A 24,807-nucleotide genomic window follows, 5' to 3' on the forward strand; every position below is an offset into this window, starting at 1 on the left:
GTATTGAGAACTTCATTAGATCGACTTGAAACTGAATAAAAAATCTACATAATCATAATGATATAATATATAATGTAAAATGGAGCAAAATTATCCTTTTTATTTCAATAGAAGCATCTACCACGTCTATATTCACATGCGTTATACGTGCGCGTTAAAAAGATAAAATCACAAAAATTGGAATGTGACACCTCGAAAATCGCGCACGTAAAGAAACGAAAAGGCACAGGCGGAAAAGTACTTGCCTGAAAGAGGCAGGGCGTTCGTTGCTTGCCAACCTGGTTGCTCGCCCAGCATGCCACCGTACCGTAATCCATTTCCGTGGCTGGTGTGTAGTTTAGTCTGGACCCGTGAAACTGTTGGTACTCTTTCAGGTTGTCCGCGACGGATGGCGTCCCGGGCACCGATACGTGAGAATAACGCGAGTGCGGTACCTCGACAAGCTCGCCGGAATTATTGAATGTCCAATGGAAAGTAACCGGCGCCGGATGGCTCTCGACGGAGCAGACTAACGACACGGTTTCCTGTTTCAAAGCGCCTACTACCACCTCGCTCTTGCCCTCCTTGCACACTGGCGCATCTGCAAACAAAGTCGTACTTTGCCAACGAATAGTGGCCCCTCTCTCTTTCTCTCTCTCTAAGAGCAACGATAGAATAGCGCAAAGTTTGAAGTATATAGGAATGATTTATGGTCCGCTTGTCAAGATTAATGTATAACAAAGTGTATGCAGTCTACGTTCTTCTGCCTCGAGAAATTTCATTGTCCGATGATAAGCATAAAAAGCGATTCTGATTAATTTATGTTTCCCCGGCATTGCGCCCAACGTACCGTACGTACAACCGTAAATCAATCAACATTCTGTTCTTGTCGTGAAATAATACTAGCGGCGATTTAAATGGATATTCGACGTTCCGGTATACATTGCACCGGTATTGATACTCGCGCCACGCCGCGTCGTCGATATCCCAGCGAGATCCGCGAGTGTCAAACGGAAGAAGAAGCAGCTCGGTAACGTTCAGCTCGCTGCAACGGTCGATCGATAGTCTAATAGGAAATTCCCTTGACATCGGTATTTGCGATAGGCTATGACATGCGGAAGTCCCACACGGCTGGAGTGATGATTTACGACCGAAGGCTGGGAATCACGGATAGAGAGACTGTCTGGTTGCAATTTGATACAGTCTATGCAGTACTAAATTAATTGCGAAGATGAGAAGTTGGGTAGATACAGAGTTACGTTGCATATCGACGTATCACCCGGATGGGTACGTCTGTTTACACTGAAGATATCTTATGTATATGTAGTCTCATAGAATACAGCAAACTTGGAACGATCGTTATTCCAAATTTGCTGTATTCTATGAGAAATCAGGTTGATCTTTTCCACTTGCGTTTGACATATTTCTAAAGCGAAAATAACTTCGCGAAATGCCGCAAAATGTTTTCTCGGATATCTCTCTTGGTATATTTCGCGATTCTTTCGCAAACCACCTGAGATGTGGTTGAGTCGTTTATTTTGCTCAAACATCCTTTCGCAGCCATCCTATTTGATTTACCCTCCATTCGTAAAAATACAATTTATTTTAAAAATTCACTATTTTCATTAACCTGAATGATTTAGGAAAATATGACAAGGAACAATATTATATTTTACGTTGGTATGTATTTCTAAGAAACGTACACAATTTGAATAATTTCGCAATTTCTCCAGGATAACCAGACAAATTTGTCGGGTCGACGTCTATTTCGCTTGTAAAACATTCAACGACAAACATACTCTTCCTTCTTTTCTTCATTCTAACAAAAACGAATTAGATGTTTCATAATATATGTTCAAAAACCCAGAAAGTCGCATCGCGTGTGTTCATTGATTATTTAGTGGCCAACAATCAATGCTCTGTCTTATCTATTAATCCTACTTCAATTGAGATACTTTGGGAATAAAAAAATACATCAATGCAAATGAAGCTAATAAAGACATAAAGAAATTGAGATATGTGCGCGTAATTGCTTACTATAAAAAACATGTAATTTAAATTGCGGTTTATTAGAGATTAACCAGATTTAAATATACGCTAGTCCACACACACATACACACACACACACACACACACACACACACACACACATATATATATATATATATAACAATAGATATTAGCAAACTTCTAGATTTGTGAATCAAATGTGTGTTGATCAGAAAGCTTCCCACACTTACACGATTTGCATTGCAAACAGTTAAAGTTGTTTAGAATGAAATTTACAGATCTTACTATCTCACAATCAAATACACAATACTCTTGTACAAAATAAAAATTGCAGGAAATATTTAATTTTTCTTTAAACTTGCCCTTTGCAAATAATATTTTTGTTAAACTATGCATTTTTAAAAATAAATTTAGCAGAATGTATAATAATTTTATCACGGTGTGCAGAGAGCGTATATATTTATATTAAAAAATCTACATATATTACTACAAAAATACATCGTGACATTCTTTATAATCAAGTGTCAAATTTATCGCGAAACCAGCATGCGATGCAAACGAAATTACACAAAAAGTGAAATTACGCAAAATGATCTCGAATGCAGGGAAAAATCTTTCGTGTCTGATGACATACGACTTGGCTATTTTGTAATAATACTATTGTGACGAATATACATATATCGCGATGAAACTTTATCGCGGTTCGCGTAGTCCCTTGCACGAGTGCAAAGAGATCGACGTCATCGGTTCACGACGCGACGTGACGGATTTAAAATATCGGGACGGATTTCGCGGTCTCTCCTTGAGTTACGTACGCCCCACCGTACGTCTACTCCGGCCTAGCTTAGCACATTGCCAGTCTGCGTTCACCCACACATGAATATTCAGCTACGCTTTACATACACTGAATATGCATCGCAGTCCTTCCTTCCCTCTTAGGTCATTTACAAGATGCAGATAACGCCAGGTACCCCCATGGCACCAGGGGCACCGACCATTCTAATAGAATAATCCGCGTTCCGTGTTTCACAGAAAACTATACACCCTATCTCTCCCGTTTGCCCCTTTATCCTCCTTCGTTTTCCCGTTCCATCCCACGAGTTCCCGGAGAACCGTCGAGTTCGTTTCTCGTGCGTTCGACAAACGCCTCTCGCCGTGCTTGCCTCTGTTCACACTGCGGAGTTGCTTACCATCGATTAAGTAATTATCAGGGGGATCGTAGCTGCGATGGGTAAATTGGGAAATCGATGCCGCGTTATGAGAGACATACGTTTTAATGCTATTAGAACGATATTGTTTACTCGCGGATCATTTTATCGATCGTAATAATTCGCTTATCAATTAGACAAGTGGTGACCGATTGCCGGGGACTTACTTACACATTATCTGAAGAGACACCGGATTACTCGCGGTCTTTCCCTCGCTGTTTGCCGCGAGACAGGTGTAATCGCCGGCGGAATAACGCGTCAATCCTTGAAGGACCAGGGAGTGATCGCTGAGTACTACACCCGCCGTAGAATTATTCTTCAATTCTTTACCCTGCAAACATGTGCAAATTTTGCTAATTATGATAGAGCACGAGTATGGCAGCATTTCCTTAATTGCAATTATAATGTAATTTGAAAATGCTCGCGCATTAATGGAAGCTGCGCGGTGAAAAACTACGCGGAATGGTGTATAAATATATTGTATATGCGCGCGCGAGTTATCTAATGGAGAAGTAATTAAATTTGCATAAACCGACGAAAGAGCAGAACGGTTTGTGTACGTACAACAAAACGGCAAATATACCGTGAGAATGTTTCTTCGGGTATCGTGATAGACACGCGAGAGAGTGTGTTCGCGATATTACTTACGTCCTTGAACCAGGCGAGCTTGTACACCTTTGGATTTGCCCGTACTATACACTCAAAGTACACGTCGTCTCCCTCTTTGATGTCGTCCGGATTCAGGGTTTCGCCCATCCTTAGATTGACCACGGGCTGATATTGTACGTCGAGTCGCCACTTATCCTCCAGCGCGCTGTCAGGAATAGCGGGATTTTCCGCGCGGCACGTCAAGTATTTGCCATCGTCTTCTATTGTTGGCACGAAGCTGAGGATACTCAAACTTTGATTGTTCTCGAGCGAATACTGTAATTAAATATCCGTATTGATTGGAATCGATTCTTCCGAGTGCGCGAAATTGCATACCTACATGTGCATGCGTGAATTATTCAATTTATCCGAATGAGTCAAAGCTATTTCATCGATTTAGGAGTCAATTATTTCCATGATTTTTAAACACGCATATATATATATATATATTAGAAATTTAAAGCTCGTGTGATTAACGTAATCGAGCGCGCGCGCGACCTATTATAATCGCGTAAACTAATTAGCGCATTAACACGCTCTGCTATCTTCGCACACGATTCGTAGGCGTAATTTGAATATTTCTCATTTCCGGTGTTAAAAGCGCCGTATTCATTTTTCATAGAGCGTCACGCGCGTTCGCTGCTAATATTAATTTAACATCGTTGGAAGCTGTTAGGCCGAAGTGATGCCGAAATAAAAGAGCGCCCGAGGATTAACGGTTTTTCAAGATTTATGATGCTTAAAGCAACGACGGGAAATGGAGGATGAAGGGACCAGGGCACGCGGGTCACATCGCTGACGCTCTCTCCATCACGGTCTGTGTTCCTCCCGCTTTCACGATGTCATTTTAATGATAGCACCATCGGGCATATATATCGGAAAAGCCACGTATCCGCATCAGTATCACGAATACGATGAATGGAAGTAATGGTTCGTCAGGATTAATGTGGCGTTGCTCTCTTTCTCCCTCTCTCTCTCTTTTTCTTTCTCGTTTTTTCTGTCTCTTTTGCATTTTTTGTAAGCTTCGCTGCGTTGCACTTTCAGTGCACCTCGGTGTGCGACGCGATCGAATTTCCCGATAAAACCCTCCGGACAGTCCGACACACGGGCATCGATATATCCTGCAGAGGTAGATCGTACGCGGAGTGACGTTACGGTCACACTGTTCGCATACGTCGGTTGAATGTTACCAGCATGGTATTTTCTCTAGCTCCGCTTTCTAAAGGGACTCTCGCGGGGACGTGACGTGAAAAAAAGATTTTATACTTAATCGATTTAATAAAATTCTATCTCGCCACGCATAAATCCGATAATGTCTTAATTATTTCCCGACGCTTCTCACGAAAGGCGAGACTCTACGATTTTTTTTTCTAAAATAAATGCAAACGCGTTCAGCGAAAGAAAAACAAGGGATCTGCAAAAGTTGAATATGTATCAATCTCTCGAGAGTATCGCAACTTATTCGTAAAATCTAAAGGTAAAAATATCCATTTTTCTATTTGCATCACGCGTCGTTCACGAGAATGATATTCTCTTTAGAATTTGTTCGGAATTTTCAATGGGAAACGTATTGATAAAAAAACTTTTCTCGTTGAACAAATGTATTTAACTACGTAGCAGCAGAAAAAAAAATTGTAATACAACTTTTTGTGAAATATTCCGATATGTCATCATGTAATGGCCATCACAAGTGCTTCAAACATTTTTGTCCGCGAATGAAATAATGACGTAATAAATATATATATATATATATATATATATATATAGAATAAGCATAAAACGGTAATGTTCGCTCTGTCATCGTAAAATCCTGATAAACCAAAATGGTGGATACTTTCATCAGCTTTTGAAGCTTATCTAATGTGTTTTTACATACGTGAAATTAGCGTTTTATACGATGTATGTATGTGTGTGTGTGTGCAGTACAATAATGGAAATGGTTAAAAATTTACATTATTTTAATGGATATATTCTGATTCATATTTTAAATAAAATAAAACTCGACACGTATATAAAATATATAATATAATATATATATATATATATATATATATATATATATACATAATGCACGAGTGTTTAAATTATTAAATTTATTAAAACTCTTGTGCGTGTAACATAAATTATATTGTTTTGAAATATGTCATATCTTACGTTAGGTTACAGTTATGTAACAGTCATGTAGCAACAGTTCATAAATGATCAAATTATCAATTAGGTACCTCTTTATTATTATGAATCAACTGCAATTAAAATGGACCTACATGTTGCTTTAATATGTACGCATAATTATCTTAAAACATCGTAACATTGTGAAAACGTGGGATGCATTACAAATATTATATCATTCAATGATACCGGTGAGTATTTCATTTAACATTTGAATTGTTAAACTCTGATAACTGACTCCTGATATATATTACACATTAATTCAGAAGTAATAATAAGAGCGATGTATTTCAATGAATTTACGATTGATGCAATCGTAATTTATTAAAATGACACAAGATACAATCGATAGAGGATATATTTTTATGTAAAAGAGTAAAACTTTTGGAGTATATATATATATATTGCGAAGTTACTATCTGAAATAAGAGGAATAGATACATCTGGTGAGACATTTTAAAAATTTAACGTTCCCAACTATTACTGAAACATTTCGTGATACCGGCGATGGACAGACCTTTACGTGCCGCGCGTATCAAAAATAGGATAAGGAAAGTTAAACCTTGAAAAAATTTATCAAGCTGGGAGCCACTAGATCGCGCGAACTTTCGTACTCTCTCTGTCACTGCGAAGGCAGATGTCAGAGGGATTGGGGCCGAACGAAACGTAAAAGCAGGACGCACGAAAAGTTGTCCGCAAGAAAAATGAACGAAATAACTGCATCATCCTAACTTCCGCACGAATCGTCGTAAACTGCGGCAAGTTGCGGGACGCCGATTTTAAGAATTTTCCTTAGAATTGTGTGGTACATTTCCGACGCTAACCGTTTGCAGGATCTTCGAGAAGATACGAATATACTCACGTCCGACCGAGACAATATTATCTCGATAAAAACACTCGGCGCAACTTTTCCGAACTCGAGTACTCGACAGAGTCCAGAGGGATCTCTCTTCTTTCGCATGCGAATATTTTTGTCGATTTTCCAGTCAGATAATTCCTAATTCTCTTATAAAAACATATTTTAACTTTCACCATAATATCAGTCTACTTTACATATCGCAATATTGGGTATATATCCGGTTAAATATATTTTGTAGGTAGAGATATATCAAAGGAAATAATTTTTCGCATTATAATGAAAGAAAGAGAGAAAGAGAGTTCTTTAGAGAGAATAAAAAATTTATACTGAAAGATACTTGAATTCATCCTCGATTTTATTTGCGTCATTTTATAATTAGTATTATAAATTTGCTTTGCTCGCAGAGCAAAGAAGTTACAAATCAAATACAGACATTCAACGTGTTCAAAAAGAGTCCGAGAGAAACTTTTTTAAAAAAGATTTTGTTTTTCCCTTTATATTTAAATGATGTACTGTATTCCCTTTTTTTAGATTGATTTCTATTTATGCTTTTCATAGCAATTTTATCGCACATGAGATAATTTACACATGCAACCTATATATATTAGACTTACGGTTTGAGCCATCTTCTTGATCGACTTGTTTGCTTTCCACCATGTGATCACTGCTTCTGGCCGTGAACCGCTCGTACGACATTCCACGTCATAATTTTTGTCGGCTGAAACTCGCGTTTCCTTCGTCAAGATTTGAACTACCAATGGTTTTACTGTAACAGTAAAAAATGATGGTTTTTATATGATCGTAAATATAAAATGCAGCATTTTTTTAAATACCTTTTTGTAAGAAAAATGAGATATTGCAATATTGAATAATTAGTAAAACCTTATGTCTCGATGAAAAAATATTTTGCATGTTATTCATTTATTATCTATAGTAATGTGTTTTATTCTCATATAAAAAAAAAAAAATTAAATATAAATATTCTCACATTTATATAATACTAGTAGTTTTTATTACATTAGTCTCTTTCTCTTTTTTTCTTTCTAATTGTATTATTTAAAAAGATGTACATTGTAAATATATTAAATAAAGTTATATAGTTGGAGTACGGTCTCTACGTGCAAAGCCAAGTTTCTGCAATGCCGAACATTAATTTAATCAACTTTATGCGCGGATCGCTACTGCTTCAAAGTTCCCTAGCGAGTGAAATCGCGAAAACGGCTTTCTATTACTACAAAAGCATTCGTGCTCAGTTTTGTGCCGGGAAAAATCCGGGAATAAGATTAAACGGTCGGAATAACGACGAGACCAGAGTGTTAATTCTATAGGGAAGCTACGGAGGAAACGTATTCGCACAAAATCATTCCGAAATTTCGTTGCCCGGTAAACGACTACATTCGCTTCGCGAACTACAAAAGGAATTAAAGAGGATCATCGCGAAGCCGCTCAGTCGACAGTCGCGATTAAAACCCTGTTCTTCGCGCGACACAATGATACATTTTAATTTGTTTAATTCCTAAAGTCGCAAAAGAGAGAGAGATAGAGAAAAAGAGAGAATTGTATCGTATCTTGTGTCGTTTACGATCGTTGTAAGAGATTTTCCAGAAGACGAGCCAGCGTACTGTTTAAAGTAGCAAGTCGCTCTTATCGTTTATTCTCCTTTACGCGCCATTGAAATATTACACACGCTTGTAGAATATTCTTTTGTTGAACAAAACTCGATCGTGTATAGCTCAATCATAGTTATTTTTTTCACAATTGACTCTTCAATCACCAACTTTTTGTTCTCTTACTCAATCGTTTATTTTAAAATCCACTTGTACTGAAACATCTGCGATCTGTTGTATTCGAAATAGCTTCAATGATCTTGATACTAAAAACGATACGGAATAATACGTTTTCTGATAGAATTAAAGTCTCAATACTAAAATGCAATCGTATTTTCTCTCTTTCTCCCATAGGTGACCAATATCTGTTTCCAATATCAATTTTATTCTCTCTCCGACCTATATTTCATGCAACGCTGATTTAGAAATTTGATTCAATGTTTTTATATTTAAATGCTACGATTGTATTTATCTAAGAAATGCAAACGGTTAACCCATGAAAGAAGAAACAAACATTATTTTAGAAATAAATATTCCAAGGAACATCAGAGGAATTATCGTCAAATCTCAAGCTTAAGTATTATTACTTCTCATATCGATCCATCCTTGACCCTAATATCACAATATAACGAATGACTATACCGTACGATGTGATGTATCTATCTATTAATATGAAGAAAAGCAATTCGGAAATTACACAAGATTATTTCATTCTTCAAGCTCGCGCTTGTAGTATCTTGATGTCTTGCGCCACACGTGGCGCGATTATTTAATATTCATTATTTGATATCCATATTGATCGCAAATGATCGAGCTATCTTTAATATTACGTTGGTGGACGCGCGGTCGTCCTCGTAAATTTCAACGCACGCTTATGCGCCGCCACGGCCAGCCACTCATACAACCCCTAATTGCCATTAGTTGGTAGCCACTTCTCTGAAATTGGTTCCTCCGCGTTTCGCCCTGTACCCTCTTCCTGACATTTACACTCGCCCACATACACACATACATGGATACACCACATATATGCACATGCACATGCATGATGTCTGTTCGATGGTCCTCGTGTTGCTCTGATCATATATTTGCACTTAGAAAAAGTTTCATTCATTCGAATCAACTTTTGCATCTACTAATCCGATGGTCAAGGATTTATCTGTTTAATAAGAAGAAAACGAGAGGATTGCGAAAACCACTTTGTTGCACAAATGCAATGAAAAATCGGTTTTATCTGTTTTTCAGATTGATGTTTCTCGTTTTAACAATGCCTTGATAAATATCGCGATTACGTTCGAAAATAATTTTATTTCGCACAAGAGGTGGGTCTGACATATGCATGAAGATTCTACAGTACGGATTGCATATCGACAGGTGCATCATTGGATGCACCATCGAGTATCGTAATCGCACCCTACGATTTCCGTGAAACGAGGAGAAACGATTGTATTTATTTTCGACGTTCAATTGGAGAGAGAGAGAGAGAAAGAGAGCAAGAGCACGAAATGTCGGTGCGTTTTATTGGAGAAACCGAGAATAATTGATTCTCGGTAGAATGATATCAGTAGAATCAAACTTTCGACGTTGCGGCTCTATTGTCATTCGTAATTCAGCAATCGTCGACGGCTTTGACAAATTGTTCCACTCTATCAGCCGTGCTAGAATGTCATGCTCGCACGCTTGCTTCTAGTGTTTTCATTAAATAACCTGTTAGTTTAATTTTCGATTATCGAAAATTTGAAGAAATAAGAAAAATTCAAAAATAACTAAAAATATTTTCTAAAAATTGTGCATCCTTATATTTTCAATCTTTAACGTAAAAATACAGCATTGAGAGAGATTGGAAGTCGATCAACCTCATAATGTCAATATAATAGAGAGTGCCGCGAAAAGAGTCGTTCTTTCTTCCTATTTTCCATGCGTAGAATCCAGCTCGTTTTATCGTTAATCGTAATGTGTATCCATCAAGTTTTACTCGTGTATTATCGACTGCAACGACCATCGACAAACAATCATCCTGTGAATTAACGCTCGCTCACGGGTCGCGCCTTAATGGCTTCACGCGTGTGTGTTTACCATAGCGTTATCGTTTGTTCGTATATAATTCCCTTAGTCGAACGAGTGCGACTGCTCCCGGGGACTCTGGCGCACTTATCACATACAAACCCAGCGGCTCTTCGCACCTTCTCATTTATTTCCAGACGTCTCTAAAACACGGCCACCTGCTCCGAAAAGCGCGACTCTCGGCGCCGTCTGACCGAAATCAATGCCTCGTAGAAGCCATCGACGAAAAGCACATGGCTCACGGCGAAGAGAAATCTCTCGGTCTTATCGGGGAAAACCAAGTCGAGATAGCCCCCCTGATGAATGACGATGATGTTCTGCGCGCCATAGAAACGCCGCGCGAGAGTCGACGGGAGAAAGAGAGGGAGGTTATTAATTATTATCAAGTGAACAGTCCTGGCGCGCGCATGACCGCGCACGAATGAACGTCGCGCGTGAAAGTGCGTGCTAGTATGCGTGCGTGTATGTGCGCGTACGTGCGTGCGTGCACGCCGATGCGCGCATGACCGGATGCAAATTGGCGCAATTGCAATTGGCAAGTCTAGCGAGCCGACTGGTTACCACATTGACGTCGATTTTAATTCTTAACCCGGTGTGTCATGAATCCCGGGCGTCACACGAATATATATATATATGTATATATACGCTTCCACCATTTGTGTTTCACTCTGGCAAAAAATTTATGAACAAAGCGCGCAATTTGCATGCTACGATGCAGACATATACCAGGTCACTCGAAAAGCTTTCGTCACGCTTAGCCGCGTCACGCGTTTCGTGCCCGCTTACTTATTTTTCACATTCTCACTGATCAAATCTTGCTACAGCGCGATGTTGTAAAATGTCGTAAAATTACAATTACTCAGTCTTTAATTGACCTATTATTATATGTATAAGAAAACTTTTCTCGAGTGCTATTTCTTTTTAATTTTCGAAAATTCTTCTAAATCTTTGCAACACGGTTCTCTTTGGTCTTGAAAATTAGACGTGAAATTGGCCAAATTGACATAGAAGCGAAGGGTTAAATCATGGTGGAAGATAACTCGCATTGTGCTCAAAGGTATTTAATTTTCCGCTAAAATTTCAACGTGATTTATGCGGCGGCAATTAAGAATGAATTGATACGCATTCGAGCACGCGGGAACGTGGGCATGCATGCTTATTATTATTTGGTCTATCGAACGAATTCGACGCGCATCGCAATGTATGAATTAATAGGCATCACCCGCGGGAGTGTACGAAATTATTCGCATACGAGAGTATGCCCGCACATCTACTCTACTATCCGGTTATGTATATCGTTGCTGTAGGATCACACAGTTGTTCCCAAACTATCATTCCGCATAACTATGGGGAAGCTTTAATATATTCAATTCCTTTGAATAGAAGCAATCAAAGTCATTCTCCGTGTGATCGCAAAAATGCGAAGAATGAGCAATTTGTCTACACTGACGGATAAGATCGTTCATTTAGTCGTCGAATCAAGAATAGCCAACATTTTCTGATGATTAAACAATACGCCTTTGATAGCGTATAATTACGTTCAATTTAGACTCGTTCAGTCTAGTAATTGTTTTCGGCAAAAGGATTCAGTGTAACCAGAGATTAATTCCTAATCGATGCTTTTTCTTGATATTTATTATTAATCTTGCGTTATTAAATAGAGTGTTGGCGTGCATTGCGACACTTATATCTCTCCCTCAAAACGTGATGGCCGTGCACGCATGCATGTCTGTGACGTGCGATCGGCGAGATCAATCGACTATACGAATTAGCGCCTCTTGCAGCTACGTCGAGTACTAATGCTTTCACGCGTGTTTACATTAACGTTATCGCCCCGGGAAGGTTCGAACAGTTTCTTCCCACCCCTCCAGTCTGTCTGAAACGACGTTACTGGGTCATTACGAGTCGAACCCTCCGCGCACCCAGTCGCCACTTACGCGATATCTCGGCGCGCCGAGTACCTTCTTACCCAGCCGTCATGCGGGGGCGATTAACGCACGCACGCACACGCGTGCACAGAGAGAACGCGGAGTTCTCGTCACATCTATCGACCCCCGGGGTCCCCCGGCAACAACACAACGCACACGGACTTGGCGCGCCGTCGCACGCCAAACGCTCACAAGCACTGGGGAAAACACGAAATCGAAGCTGCGCGGGCAAGTCGAGAGGCACGCGATTCACTGATCCGTCTTACGAGAGGCGTTACCGTTATCTCTATCGGTTAATCTCTCGGCCCGACGACTAATAGGTTCAGCACGTGAATACCTTGGCCCGGCTGCAGGACCACGTGAAAAGGCCTTCGGTGCACGTCTTCTTGTGACCGTTCAAGCGATTCGTCTAGCGATGCAGACGGCTAGCTGCGAGAACTAACTAAAACACTGGTAGCAGCTCAAATAGAATCTTATATATGTACAGGTATATCTACATCGATTCCTTGGGAATTCGTCTCCTTGCGAACGTCAGATTCCGCCGATAGATACGCTGCTTGATTATTCTTGAAGGTGATAAGTTAACGAGCGAGAGATTTCCTAACGCGATATAAATGAAATTCTTTTTTGTCGAAGACTGAATTATAATCTACATTCTTGTGGTTGTAGTACAGGATACAACAGGGCGTTAAGGATCAGCGACTTTATTCTGAAAGTTATTGTGACGTTTGTGTGCCGCGTTTCTCCATAAATACAAAGTAGGAATAAACATCCATTTCAGGGAGATATCATTCTTAGATAGGAAAATACGTGGATACGCGATTAAATGTTTTTCTTTCGCAAAACGCATCAACTTGTCGGTATAGTTTCACGTTTACCGCACAACGCGCAAATGGAGAACTCTCGTACCTCGTTATGCACGCGATAATTGCGTACTTACATTAATGGTTACACGGAACTACGTATATCCAGCACTTTACGTCCACGGGGCACGTTTACGTTTAACGACTGTGCTATATACAGCAAAATATGAGAAAAGGTAAACAATAATTTTCCATAGCTCCCGACGCGATAACTATCGATAATGTTATATATAAAAAAACAACAATAATTATAATAATTTATGTATAATATAAACTATATATTTGCGTACTTTGATACTATCTCATTTCGAAATATCACTGTATTAGTCGTATATATATATAAGTAGTGCTCGAGGGAGCACCGCTAACAAGTTTCGTATTCAGTTTTTTTAACTTTGAAATTTTTTTATTTAGAACAGATTAAACTAGATGCAGCAGCTGGTTGATAAATTGCTACTCCAATAAAAAAATTTACGAAAAAAACTACATTGCACGAGCATGCAACATTACAGAGATTGACAAAGTGAATAGCATAAGTAGAGCATTTCTTGATCGTTATTCACTATGGATGTACATATATTAATCGGTGGTTCGTTTTAATCATCACTGAAACGGTCCTTCCCTTTTTTTGCGCAAACTGATCGACATTGATGATTCAGCGCCAAAATCATCACTTATTACACGGGTTTTCTTTCTCTCTCTCTCTCTCTCTCTCTCTTCATTCTCTTGTTTATGTAAAAACACTATTTCGGACATATAGTATTTATGTAAATGCAATTATCGTTCTCGCGTGATGCCGAGTGAAAATATTACGCACACCGGACGCAGAGTCTGTGGGGACCCATTTTTACGCGACGCACTGAATCATTTGGTTAATACATGCCACCATGAAAAGCAAATGTCGCGTTGTCATAACATTGCAAATTAGAATTACGCTGTTGCGACGACATGCGTAAATGCGATATTTAATGCCGCGCGAAATTGGGTCGCGTAGGAACTCGAGAGAGAGAGAAAGATGAGAGCTAAAACCAAAACAATTACTTTCATCGATCTGCATTTTCAGCGGATATTATAAAAAAATAGATGCAAAAAGGACAAGAAAAGATAAAATTGTGAACGACTTACGATTCACGTCGAGGACGAGCAGCTTGGTTTGCGGTTCCACCAAGTTCGTGTTGCTGGCCTGACAGATCAGCCTTGCCTTGAGGTGCTGTCGCCCAATTTTCGGATACGCCAAGTGGTTAACCGTGATCCCGTTCTCGGCGTTGTAGTGATAGGACTCGTCTATCACGGTGTTGTCGAGATACCACGTCAGCTTCGGGGGCGGTTTGCCGCCACGAACCTCGCAAATCAGTTTCACGTCGCTCCCCTCGTTGTACGGCTCCTCGATGTTCCGGACACTCTTCATCGCCTCGTCCAATATTATCGGCTTCGACGGAGGCACTGTGCGAACAGCATGCGTTGTTAGAATCCGGAGCGCGGATACGTTAATCGATCGTTTGTCAAGGGAAGCGACAGTCAGCGCGAGGGAGAGATGCGTATGCGGTCGATGTGGTGGAATCCGGGGAGAGAACTTTGGGCTCTCTCGGTTGTAGCAGAATTAACTGTTATAATGGGGCCCCAAAACAGGTCATAGTTATACCAAGTATAGTATATTACCGCGGTGCGGAGCTCTCTCTCTCAGTTTGCGGAGCAAACCGCGCGGCTTACGCCGGGATTAATTTATGCGCCGGAAAGCGCCGAGTTCATAAGTCAACGCCCACGAAATGTATCGAGAGCAAATGTATACACAGACCGACGCAACGCGCAAACTTTACGGATCGCCTGACGAATTGTTGCGTTTATATATTTAGCGTCGTTTAATTACGCGTCAGGTGTATGAGTGTACGTGTATGTTTGGTGTACATGAAAACCCTGTTCTCTCTCGGAGGTGCTTCTTGCTCCGATACTTTGACGCGACCTCCATTAAACCGCGTTTGATCAAAAGGACCGACTTTAATTGTTGCGTGATCGCCGGCTTGATTGAGTTTCACCGCGATACAATGCGCTCACCTATAACGGTTAAGTTCATCTTTTGTTTCCGCGTCGGCGAGTTTCTGAAGTCCACCCGGCACCGATAGATCCCTTCGTCCGTGCTCTGCAGCCGGTCGATGCTGAGGTGAGCTGGATTCGACGCCGTGATAAAAAAAGCTCTTGGTCCCAATGCCGCGGGCGACGACCAAAGACGGCCGTTGCTCAATTGACGGTGACCGCGTGCGTCAAAGCTGCAACAAATCGATTAGCTCTCCTGTACTCGGCCAGTAACGATTGCATTCACTCTGTGAATTATTACGAACCTATTATTAATATATAATATACGCGCTGCATTATTGATTATACGTTCGCATATATAATATAACATGAAATTTCTGTGTTTTTCTCTTATATATATGTGCGTGTGTGTGTGTGGAATACTAGAATGTTTCTGCGCGGTAGAATACTCGTCCCTCATCGTAATAAGAGTCAATTTATCGTAGGTAATTACCGCTTTGCTCGTTATTCGTATCAAAAACTGTGCCAATTTAATTACATAATTTGCGATGTAATTGCAGTCAATTGAAACGGCTATACTAACGTCGTTATTGAAAGCTTGTCGTGATTAAATTAATTATAGTTACCATAAATGATGAACGTTATATTTCTGAATAGTGAGTGATGGAAACGTATAACATCTCGTTACAAGTTTTCTCGGTTATAAAATTAAATACCTCTAATCGCGTGATAATAAAATTATAAATCAGTACAATTGCGTAATTAAATTTATAGCATGTGAAATCTAATAACAATTTATCGATACCACCACATTTTTTTTTTTAATTTAATTGCGAAGAATTTTTGCCGGACGTAAATTCTTTTAAATTACCATTCTCGTGGATGATTAGTTAAAAAAAATTAAATTCGAAATCTTTGTTGATTAAATATTTACGTCGCTTTTTTTTTTGCTCTCGGGATTCAAACATATGTATACTCTTATCGCGATTAACTGCATTAGAGAATCGTTCGCGAAACTACGAATTCGAGAGACTAGTAGTCGAACGAACACACACACACATATATATATATATATATATATATGTATATATGAAAGTCACATGGGAGTCGTTCCTAGTGCGTGATTGCATATTAAGCATCCGCGGATGAGAGCGCAAGGATGGGAACAAAAGGAGACGGATTAGAAGGACGGTTGGAGGATATATAAGAGGGTTCGCGCGTGGGACGGAAAGAAGAGAGGTAACTCGAAAGGGAGAGAGAGAGAGAGAAAACGGAGAGGAGAACAGAGAACATGACTGAGCTTTCTAACGGCTCCCCGCGAGCGACTAAAAGTTAAATTGCGTTCCGCGACTGCACGAGAGTTCGGATTTTCGCTCGTGACTGAGTATTCCCAAATCGCCCACCTCCGCGTTCGCTTCCGCGGCATTGACGTTGAAATACGATTTAATTCTTCCACTTCGCACTTTCAACAGATAAGACCGGACACTTCCGCCTCGTTTTGTCGTAGATATAGAGTCCAGCCCCTATATACGGAACCCTTCGGAAAAGCGGTCGAGTACAACACGTTCCGTCCGGAAAACGACCCGCGGATATAACACGTTTGACCGACTTTTCTCGCGAACGATAATCCTGAAAAGCGATTTTCCCATATCGGTCTTCCGACTTCGGCTCCTCTCGCGTTCGTCGATGGCGGGAGCGACTCTCAAGATCGATCGGTCGACTGCCTACTCACCCGACTCGTCGATCACGACTCGAGAGGCTGATTCGTCGAGACTCTCCGGAAAGGCATCGCCTACAGGCGTTTCTTCGTTATCTCGGAAGATTGCAGTGTAGATTAACTCTGTGTTGCTCTTTGCAATTCGCGAGAAACGATTTGCGGATCAAGCGGCGCTCAACATTTTGGAAAACCGAGCGCGTAATAGACGAGAGAGAAAGAGAGCGAGTTTCGATAATATAAAACCTACGGAGAATCGATTTTCTTCGTTTATATTGTATGGCAAATTACATGTATTTGTAAAGATGAAGAAGAGTAATTTAAATTGTCGAGACGATTTATTGCGGAGATGTTGCGAAAAAACACTCGAGATCTCTGTAGGCGAACGTGTCTTCTATTTAGCTATTATTTTCTACTACGAGCGCTCGCTAAAACAGCGATCATTTTATAAAGTCTCACGCGAGGAAAAGAATTTACCAGGTCACTTCTGTGGGTCTAAGTGTCTTGAAACTTTCTCGAAAAAGAGAGAGAAAGAGAGAGGGAACGCGGAATGGAATTGAGTGGATTCGATTTTGCGAAGTGTTATCTATTATAGGTAAAATGCGAAGACCGCCCAAGAGATTGTAAATATTACCGAGCGTTTTGTTCGATCGAGACGCTGAGTGCTCAATATTATAGAGTAATATTGAAACCCAAAGATCTCTAATGCGATCGCGATCAAATATTATGAAGAAATGCAGTCAATCGTTTTCGACTCTCCCTATCTTCCTCGTCTTAACTGAATGAAAAATTAAACGAGCTTCCGGGGATAAAGACGACACGGAGAAATTCAATCATATTCAAAGATTGCGAAAATTTTGTTGAATAAGATTAATCAATAAGATTAATGCAGTTAAATGAAAAAGCGAGGGAAAAAAACTCGTTCTTTATGCAAATAAGTAACAGCTCTCGGGGAAATCACGATGAGATTCAAATGTCATGCGGGTCACCTGTATCGCGGGCTGAGATGTTGAATACATTTACAAGAAAGGAGGCTCCGAGAAAGGGTTACGATCGTATCCGCGTAGTCTCTTGTAGAGCTTCCTCTTCTTAACGGTCTAGCGTACGTACGATAAGCGAGCACGATGTCACGCAATAAATATTTTACTCCGAAAGGTCCCGCGAAGGGAAGAGTCGACGCCAAGCAAGGGGTTGGAAGGGGTTCAACGAGGACAAGGGGGTGAGACGAAGCTTTAGTACGACGGCCGCCTTTAAATTTAAAGTTCCTCGTCGCGACGAGGATTAAACTGACTTTACAACAAGCGGGATGACGGCGTTTCTCGAAGCCGAGTGCCAGCTCGACACCCCCTACGCTTTTACTACGCGGGGGTACACGATGCATTGCCATCCCCCCGTACATATCTTACACCTTATTACATTTCTTAAATATGACCCGTCGGGTACTCCAAAGTCCTCCTCTCCTTTCCCGAAGAGGCGTCCTCTCGCCTCCTTTCTGACTCCACGGACGATGAGGAGGACGGCCATTCTATATGCAAAATTTCACAGGCCGCGGAAGCGAAACGACGACCCTCGAGTGGAGCGAATGAACTTCATCGCGGAAAATAACGCGAGGAATTTCCGGGCCTGAGCCATCGCGCTCATTCCTTTCTGATTTCTTCCGAGAAAGTGAACTTTATATAGACGGTATGGATGATTTTTGCATTCGAGAAGAGGTTATTCGAGTTCGAGAGAAATCTTTTTTCAACCGCGTCTCCGTCCGACACGTTGCTAATTTATAAAATGTAAATAGAAAATATCTACACTAGAAAAAAATCCATGTGCTTTTACATGGAAATTACTTGTTCGAAACTGGAAAAATTAATTATCACTGTAATTTTTTCCATATTTTTTAAAGTAAAAATACATATTAACGTAGAAACATATGTAAAATGTAGGTAAATTATTATTTTTATGCAAAAATCATTCGTAAATTTGAATGTATTTTTACTTTATTAAAAGTTTATTTTATAAGCATTTATCCATTTTATTTATAACATTATTCTATAGCATTTCCTATTCGTGTAATTTTATACAAATACTTTTTCCAATGTTTTTCTTTTGTGACACATACGCATAAATACGAGGATACTTTTATTCAGAAATTTCGGAATTGTCATATATTTAAAAGGGAGCAATTAATTTCAGCTTGAAATTCTTTTCTAAATCTCACCTGTAAATCGGTTCATTCCCGCCTCCTTTGTACCAAAGCACCATGTTGACTTCGTCGTTATCGGAACGAATGTCGCAAGGAAGCTGCACCTTCTTTCCGACTACACCATCAATGGCAACAATCGGTACTGCAACAAAGAAAAAAGTAGATATAAAGTAAAAGCAATTTTCTTTTTTCTCAAATATATTTCAGAGGCGCACAATATTCTAAATCGATCGAGCCAAATTTTCTGAATCATCATAAAATATATCCTATAATTAATCCATGAGCAATTCAACAAAAAAGTCAAGATATCGATAGAAATATCATAAATCTCAAGACTCATTTTCGAGAAAAACAGCTTAATGCCCAAGAACGATCATGGCTATAATCAATCACTTTAATAAGGTTGACACGATATATCACTACGGCAGGTAAAACGCTATATAATATAATACAGCTTTCACCGACGAGAAAACACATTAGGATTAAGTCTTATTAGACGAGAATTTAGCAGTGATGTACACATCGACGATTAAAGGCGAGCTTCTACCCGAGTTTAAGATCCTTCCCGTGATGAAGTAGACGATAGCGGTTTGATGTCGCTGCGGTTTTATCCGCCCGATTAGATTCACATGTAGATGGAGTTATCGTTTTAATGAGCTGTCTCCTCTTCCTCCCTCTCTCTCTCTCTCTCTCTCTGACATACTATCTTTCCACAACGACGCGTTTCCCGACGTCTCATCTGACATGTCTCGATCGCTTCGAACGGGAGCGTCGTACCTGAAGAGCGATCGCTCCCAGGGATCCCATCGATCACCAACGCTAGAGTTTCGTCGCTCGACGTCCGATCGCAACAGGACCGGCCAATCTCGAAAGTCCACGGACTTTCGTGATCGCGTTATAAAGCGTCGATATCTTCCACGAAGAAAGCAAGAGAAAATGGGGCGAAAATAGCGGAGAAAAACAGATCGCGTTCGCCGGTGACGTGTTCAAAGGCGTGCGCAGTCAGTGTCTCCGCGTCCTGATCCACCAAGATATTGCAAGAACGTGCCAAGTGTTTGCTGAAGGGTCCTGAGAGCGGTCTCGCGGAGCTCTCGACGCTCTGAATTTGAAATTAGAATACCAACCGGGACCTTCGATAGGACGATAGGACGCTCGATATGAGAAACGCGATAAAGAAACGTATGCTTCTGCCTTGCACTTTCGTTATACTGACACTATCAAACTATTACAGTAGAGTTTCAAGCCTATCATCACAATTTTTTACCAAATCAATATTTTTCTCATTTTTCCCAGAATATTTTCACCACTATTTATATTACAATCTAATATATATATATATATGTATATCATCAGAAATTTTTATTAAATCAATATTTTTTTTATTTCGCCCGAAATATTTTCACCACTGTTTATATTACAATCTAATATATATGATATACTTAGTTAAACTATCAGAATTTGTCTATCTCGATTAATGCCTTTAAGATAGCCAAGTTTAACAGTGTGACAGTTGTAAATCATACGCGATTTTGCGTTTTATCCGATTCAAATGCCGATCAAGATTGTTATGGGACACGATCCTATTACTAAACGGGCACATTCTTCCCGATCTCATCTAATCCCGGGAGAGAAGTTTCGAAGCGGTTCAGAAGGAAACTCGAGGAAGCTCTCCGCACAAACTCGCGAAACGTTTCGCGAGCGTGACAAGCGCCGCGCGCAAAACAATTTCATTTATCACAAGAAAAATAGCAGTTTAACTCTGCGAGTGGGCGTATCATACATTTCCCGCGAGTTTGGGAGGATGGAAGAGAGACACCGTGGAAAATGGAAGATATCCCGAGGTCGGATCGTTTCTTCTTTGTCGTCATAGTCAACGACGGCGAGCACGAACACGAGTGTATTAGCGTGGATGATATCCTCGATGTTCTAAGCCGTCACACAACCCTAGTTCTACAGTTTATTGCACGCTTCTTTCTCTCTTTGCTAGCACTTAGAGAAAATACAGTCTCGATATTGTCAGCGTGTCAGGACACTTCTCGCACACGAAAAAATGACACATTTCCGAATAACTCGCGCGTATGTATGTACGTGCCATTGACACGAAAAATTTGCATCACCGGGAGGGAAATTATATTGACGACTAATTGATAGACCGAGCGGAAGCTGTCCCCAGAAGCGTGAATAATTGTAGCGCTGCCGCGTTAAAGTTCACAGTACCTCGTAACTCGCTGGAAAACACACGATTGCCTCGCAAAGATAATTTGGAATATTTTTATTCTCGGTATCGTGATCGATAAAAACCAGGCGCTTGTTAAACGAACCACGAGATGGTCCTTTTTCCCCGGAATCGTCTATATGGATCAATCAATATATACTGAGATCTACCGCTTATTATTACGTCTTTCCTTCGACATCATTATAACAACCCGTCATCGTGTAAAGCCGCTGGCGTTTCTTACTTTGTTGCTTAGCGAACACAGATACTCGAATCATCTCGCGTATCTGTGCTCGTGATGAATTCCAAACGCCCACGTCGTTCCTGGTACAGATCGTTGTTGGGAAAATCTCGTAGGGTTTCATAAATAACCTTCCTACGTAGAAAACGAATTCATCAGCGGTCCCTCTCTCTCTCTCTCTCTTTTTAACTTTGACGATTGGAGGCAACATCAAACGAGTATACACAGCGCAGGCATCTTGGGCTTCTTTATCGCGCGAGAAACCATAAATAAGTAATCTTTTCCGGTTTTCACGAATGCGCGGGAGGGTCCTGAATCTTGAAGATGATTGCTTCGGCTGAACGCGCGCCGCGTTTATTTTCCTTTTTATTGGTAACGTAAATATAACGGATTTTATTTTTTTCCTCTGTTCTTTTTCTCTCTCTCTTTTCTTCATCCGCTCTCGCCATCGAGAAATGAAATACAGCGTTATTTCAACAGCAAAGCGTACGCAGCTATTTTTTCTCAACTGATAGCCGCCAATATGTTACCGAACGATGAGAGATTCAGAAAAGCTATATATTCGTGCACCATGTGCGAAAAATAAAAATAAGTAAAAAGAATTGCGCAATCGGTATAATGTACAATGACGTGGTAAATAAATCCTGCAATAAGATCGCTATTTAATGCATATTTTAATAACATTTGACGGTAATAGAAAGGCTCAAAGAAAGATATATTAATTGATTGCAACAATAAAATTATTTCATACTAAAAAGTTAAATTATTAGATTTCTCTCAATATATTAAGAAATAAAAATTTGTAAAGAAGTCTGTTTAGAAATACCTTTTAGGTTAAAGCGAATAAACTTACAACAACCATTCGAAAATTAAAATTAAATTGTAAGTTAAAACGTAATCGATTAAATCGGTTAGCTATTCAAATGCGAGTTGTATGCGTGTCTTTCTTTTTCTACTATTATAGTCGGACGATAAAACGAATATTAGTGTAACCGTACATTTTTTTCGTTAAGCTTATAGCTACAAAAAAATATTGCAGAAATAAAGCGGTCGGCTCGAGGCAATTTTTTCGAACAAGGCAAGGTAATCTTTCAAATAAATAACGTTAGTCTTTCGTATTATTGTGGATGTTGCTCATTGGAATAATGGATGACCGGTCGCTGTCTAATACAGTAACTTTATACGAACAGTCCGACGAAAGTAATGCGTGCGTACGAGACGTCAAAACGAAAAGATTAATTAAATGATGGTATAGTTTTTTCGTCTCTATCTTCGAGGCGTGCGTAGGGTCCATAATTTACATAAGTATGGGCGATCGATTTAATGGAAGTGTATGCGAGTTTGATTGTACGTTAAACATGTCCGTGTTATTAACAATAATAGGTCTTCAACGCAGAGAGATATTCTCGGAGTTAAATAGACGGTGTCGAAAGAAATTTTCGGTCGACATACCGTGTGACACGCGTAAAAAATACATTTCGAACATTCGACGATGTCGGAGTCATTTGTCATATTCTTAACTAGCATGTAGATGTTTTCAATTTACGTCAAGACGCGATCAATCACGTATCACAATGACAGCGAATGCTTCGATAGTCTCTAATTATGTCTTTGATAGAATCACGGATGACACATAGAAAATATGAACGTTTCAACGGGTTTATTCTTAATTAATTTTTCACCGGCGATTTTTCATCGAGAAAATATACGAAACTAGTTGTTACAATAATAAGGAATTCCCTATTCAACACAGTTTGCGCGCGAAATTTCGAAATAAGAGCAATCGTTATTGTAATTCCGGTTGGACGACAAAGTACTTCGACGAGGGAGAATAATTCATAATTTTATATAGCCTCGTGCACTGCAGATAGATTATATAAGCGAAGCTTCGATTTTTAAAGTAGACCGTCTACTCCGTTTGAAGTACGTGCAGCGGTTACCGTTACGGATGGAAAACGTTATTCAAGTCGGCAGCGCGATGAAGTAAGAATCGATAGAGTCAGTCGCTTGCCTAATAGACTTGACGATAAATCATCATGTCCCCGAAACACAATCAAAAACTATTTCATCAGGAAAATAAACAAGTTGACGTAGCAAGATAATTTTATTTATTAATTGCGTGTTTAATCTCCATTAATTACTAGTGTTATTAAATCGCGAATTTTATTAATTTTAACATTTTCCATCTGATCTTGCCTTCGTTATTTCTGAAATCTTATTTTACATCAATTTACTTCAATCGCTTCATTCTAGCAGCTTATTTAAACTTATCGGAACTATTATCTTCTTGATTAATAATTGGTGCTTGTAACGCGTTTAATTTTAGCGTAAGACAAGAGAGAATTTTGTTGCAAATCAAATTATCAAAATCTGTTATTATTCTAAAATAAAAAATAAATAAATTTATCGAAAATTAAATAATCGAAATCCGTTATTATTCTTAATAACAATTTTGCAATTTTAAATCTTAATTCAATATAGTTTTAGGCGATTATTTCATTTAATATACAACATTATTTTGGATTAAAATCTACTTTCATTATAAAAATTATCGCGATGTAGTCGATTGTTATAGATTGGCGATTTTTGTCTCACAGAATTTAAGATTATGTATATTACGAATTTATCTCGACTATACAATAAGTAAAGCCGATTTACAAGAAACTGTGATAACAAATTATTTATTAGCCGACTAAGACGATAATCTACTTATATATATTGCTCAAAAAATAAATTTAGCTCAGCCTTTAAGTAATCGCGTGAATTGTCAAGATATTTATATAGAGGTTTTTGACATTACAACACATAATATAATGCAACATGCGATAAAGTTCATTTTTTGCGAATAAAAGGTGAAAACCTAATAAATGGAGAGTGAAACAGCTGAACTATATCGGTATTTACGATTATAGAAATTTTATAGTTGGAGAATTTTCAAGACCTTAATTTCATAATAATTCAGTCGTTTATACGCTGACGTTTCCTGCGTACATTACATTTATTACTGTCGTCCGAACAACATGCTAAAATTATTGAATCGCATGAATATCCTGCAAAGAAAAGTATGCGTTGCGTAAGAT

The 24,807-nt window shown here is 39.4% G+C and overlaps 1 protein-coding gene across 1 annotated transcript in view; it reads right to left on the bottom strand.

Annotated features, from left to right (window-relative positions):
• The window catches only part of LOC114942908 (neural cell adhesion molecule 1), a 93,057-nt gene that overhangs the window by 15,949 nt on the left and 52,301 nt on the right, over positions 1-24,807 (bottom strand). The window contains exons 2-8 of the mRNA XM_029318388.2: positions 19,287-19,413; positions 15,385-15,596; positions 14,458-14,775; positions 7,488-7,639; positions 3,846-4,121; positions 3,369-3,528; positions 246-580 (exon numbers count right to left, since the gene is read on the bottom strand). Coding sequence (XP_029174221.1) covers positions 246-580; positions 3,369-3,528; positions 3,846-4,121; positions 7,488-7,639; positions 14,458-14,775; positions 15,385-15,596; positions 19,287-19,413 — 1,580 coding nt within the window. The remainder of the gene's footprint in view (positions 1-245; positions 581-3,368; positions 3,529-3,845; positions 4,122-7,487; positions 7,640-14,457; positions 14,776-15,384; positions 15,597-19,286; positions 19,414-24,807) is intronic.

This window comes from Nylanderia fulva, unplaced genomic scaffold (assembly GCF_048542155.1).
Source record: "Nylanderia fulva isolate GAGA-0341 unplaced genomic scaffold, ASM4854215v1 Scaffold2, whole genome shotgun sequence".
In the NCBI taxonomy this organism is placed as follows: domain Eukaryota; kingdom Metazoa; phylum Arthropoda; class Insecta; order Hymenoptera; family Formicidae; genus Nylanderia; species Nylanderia fulva.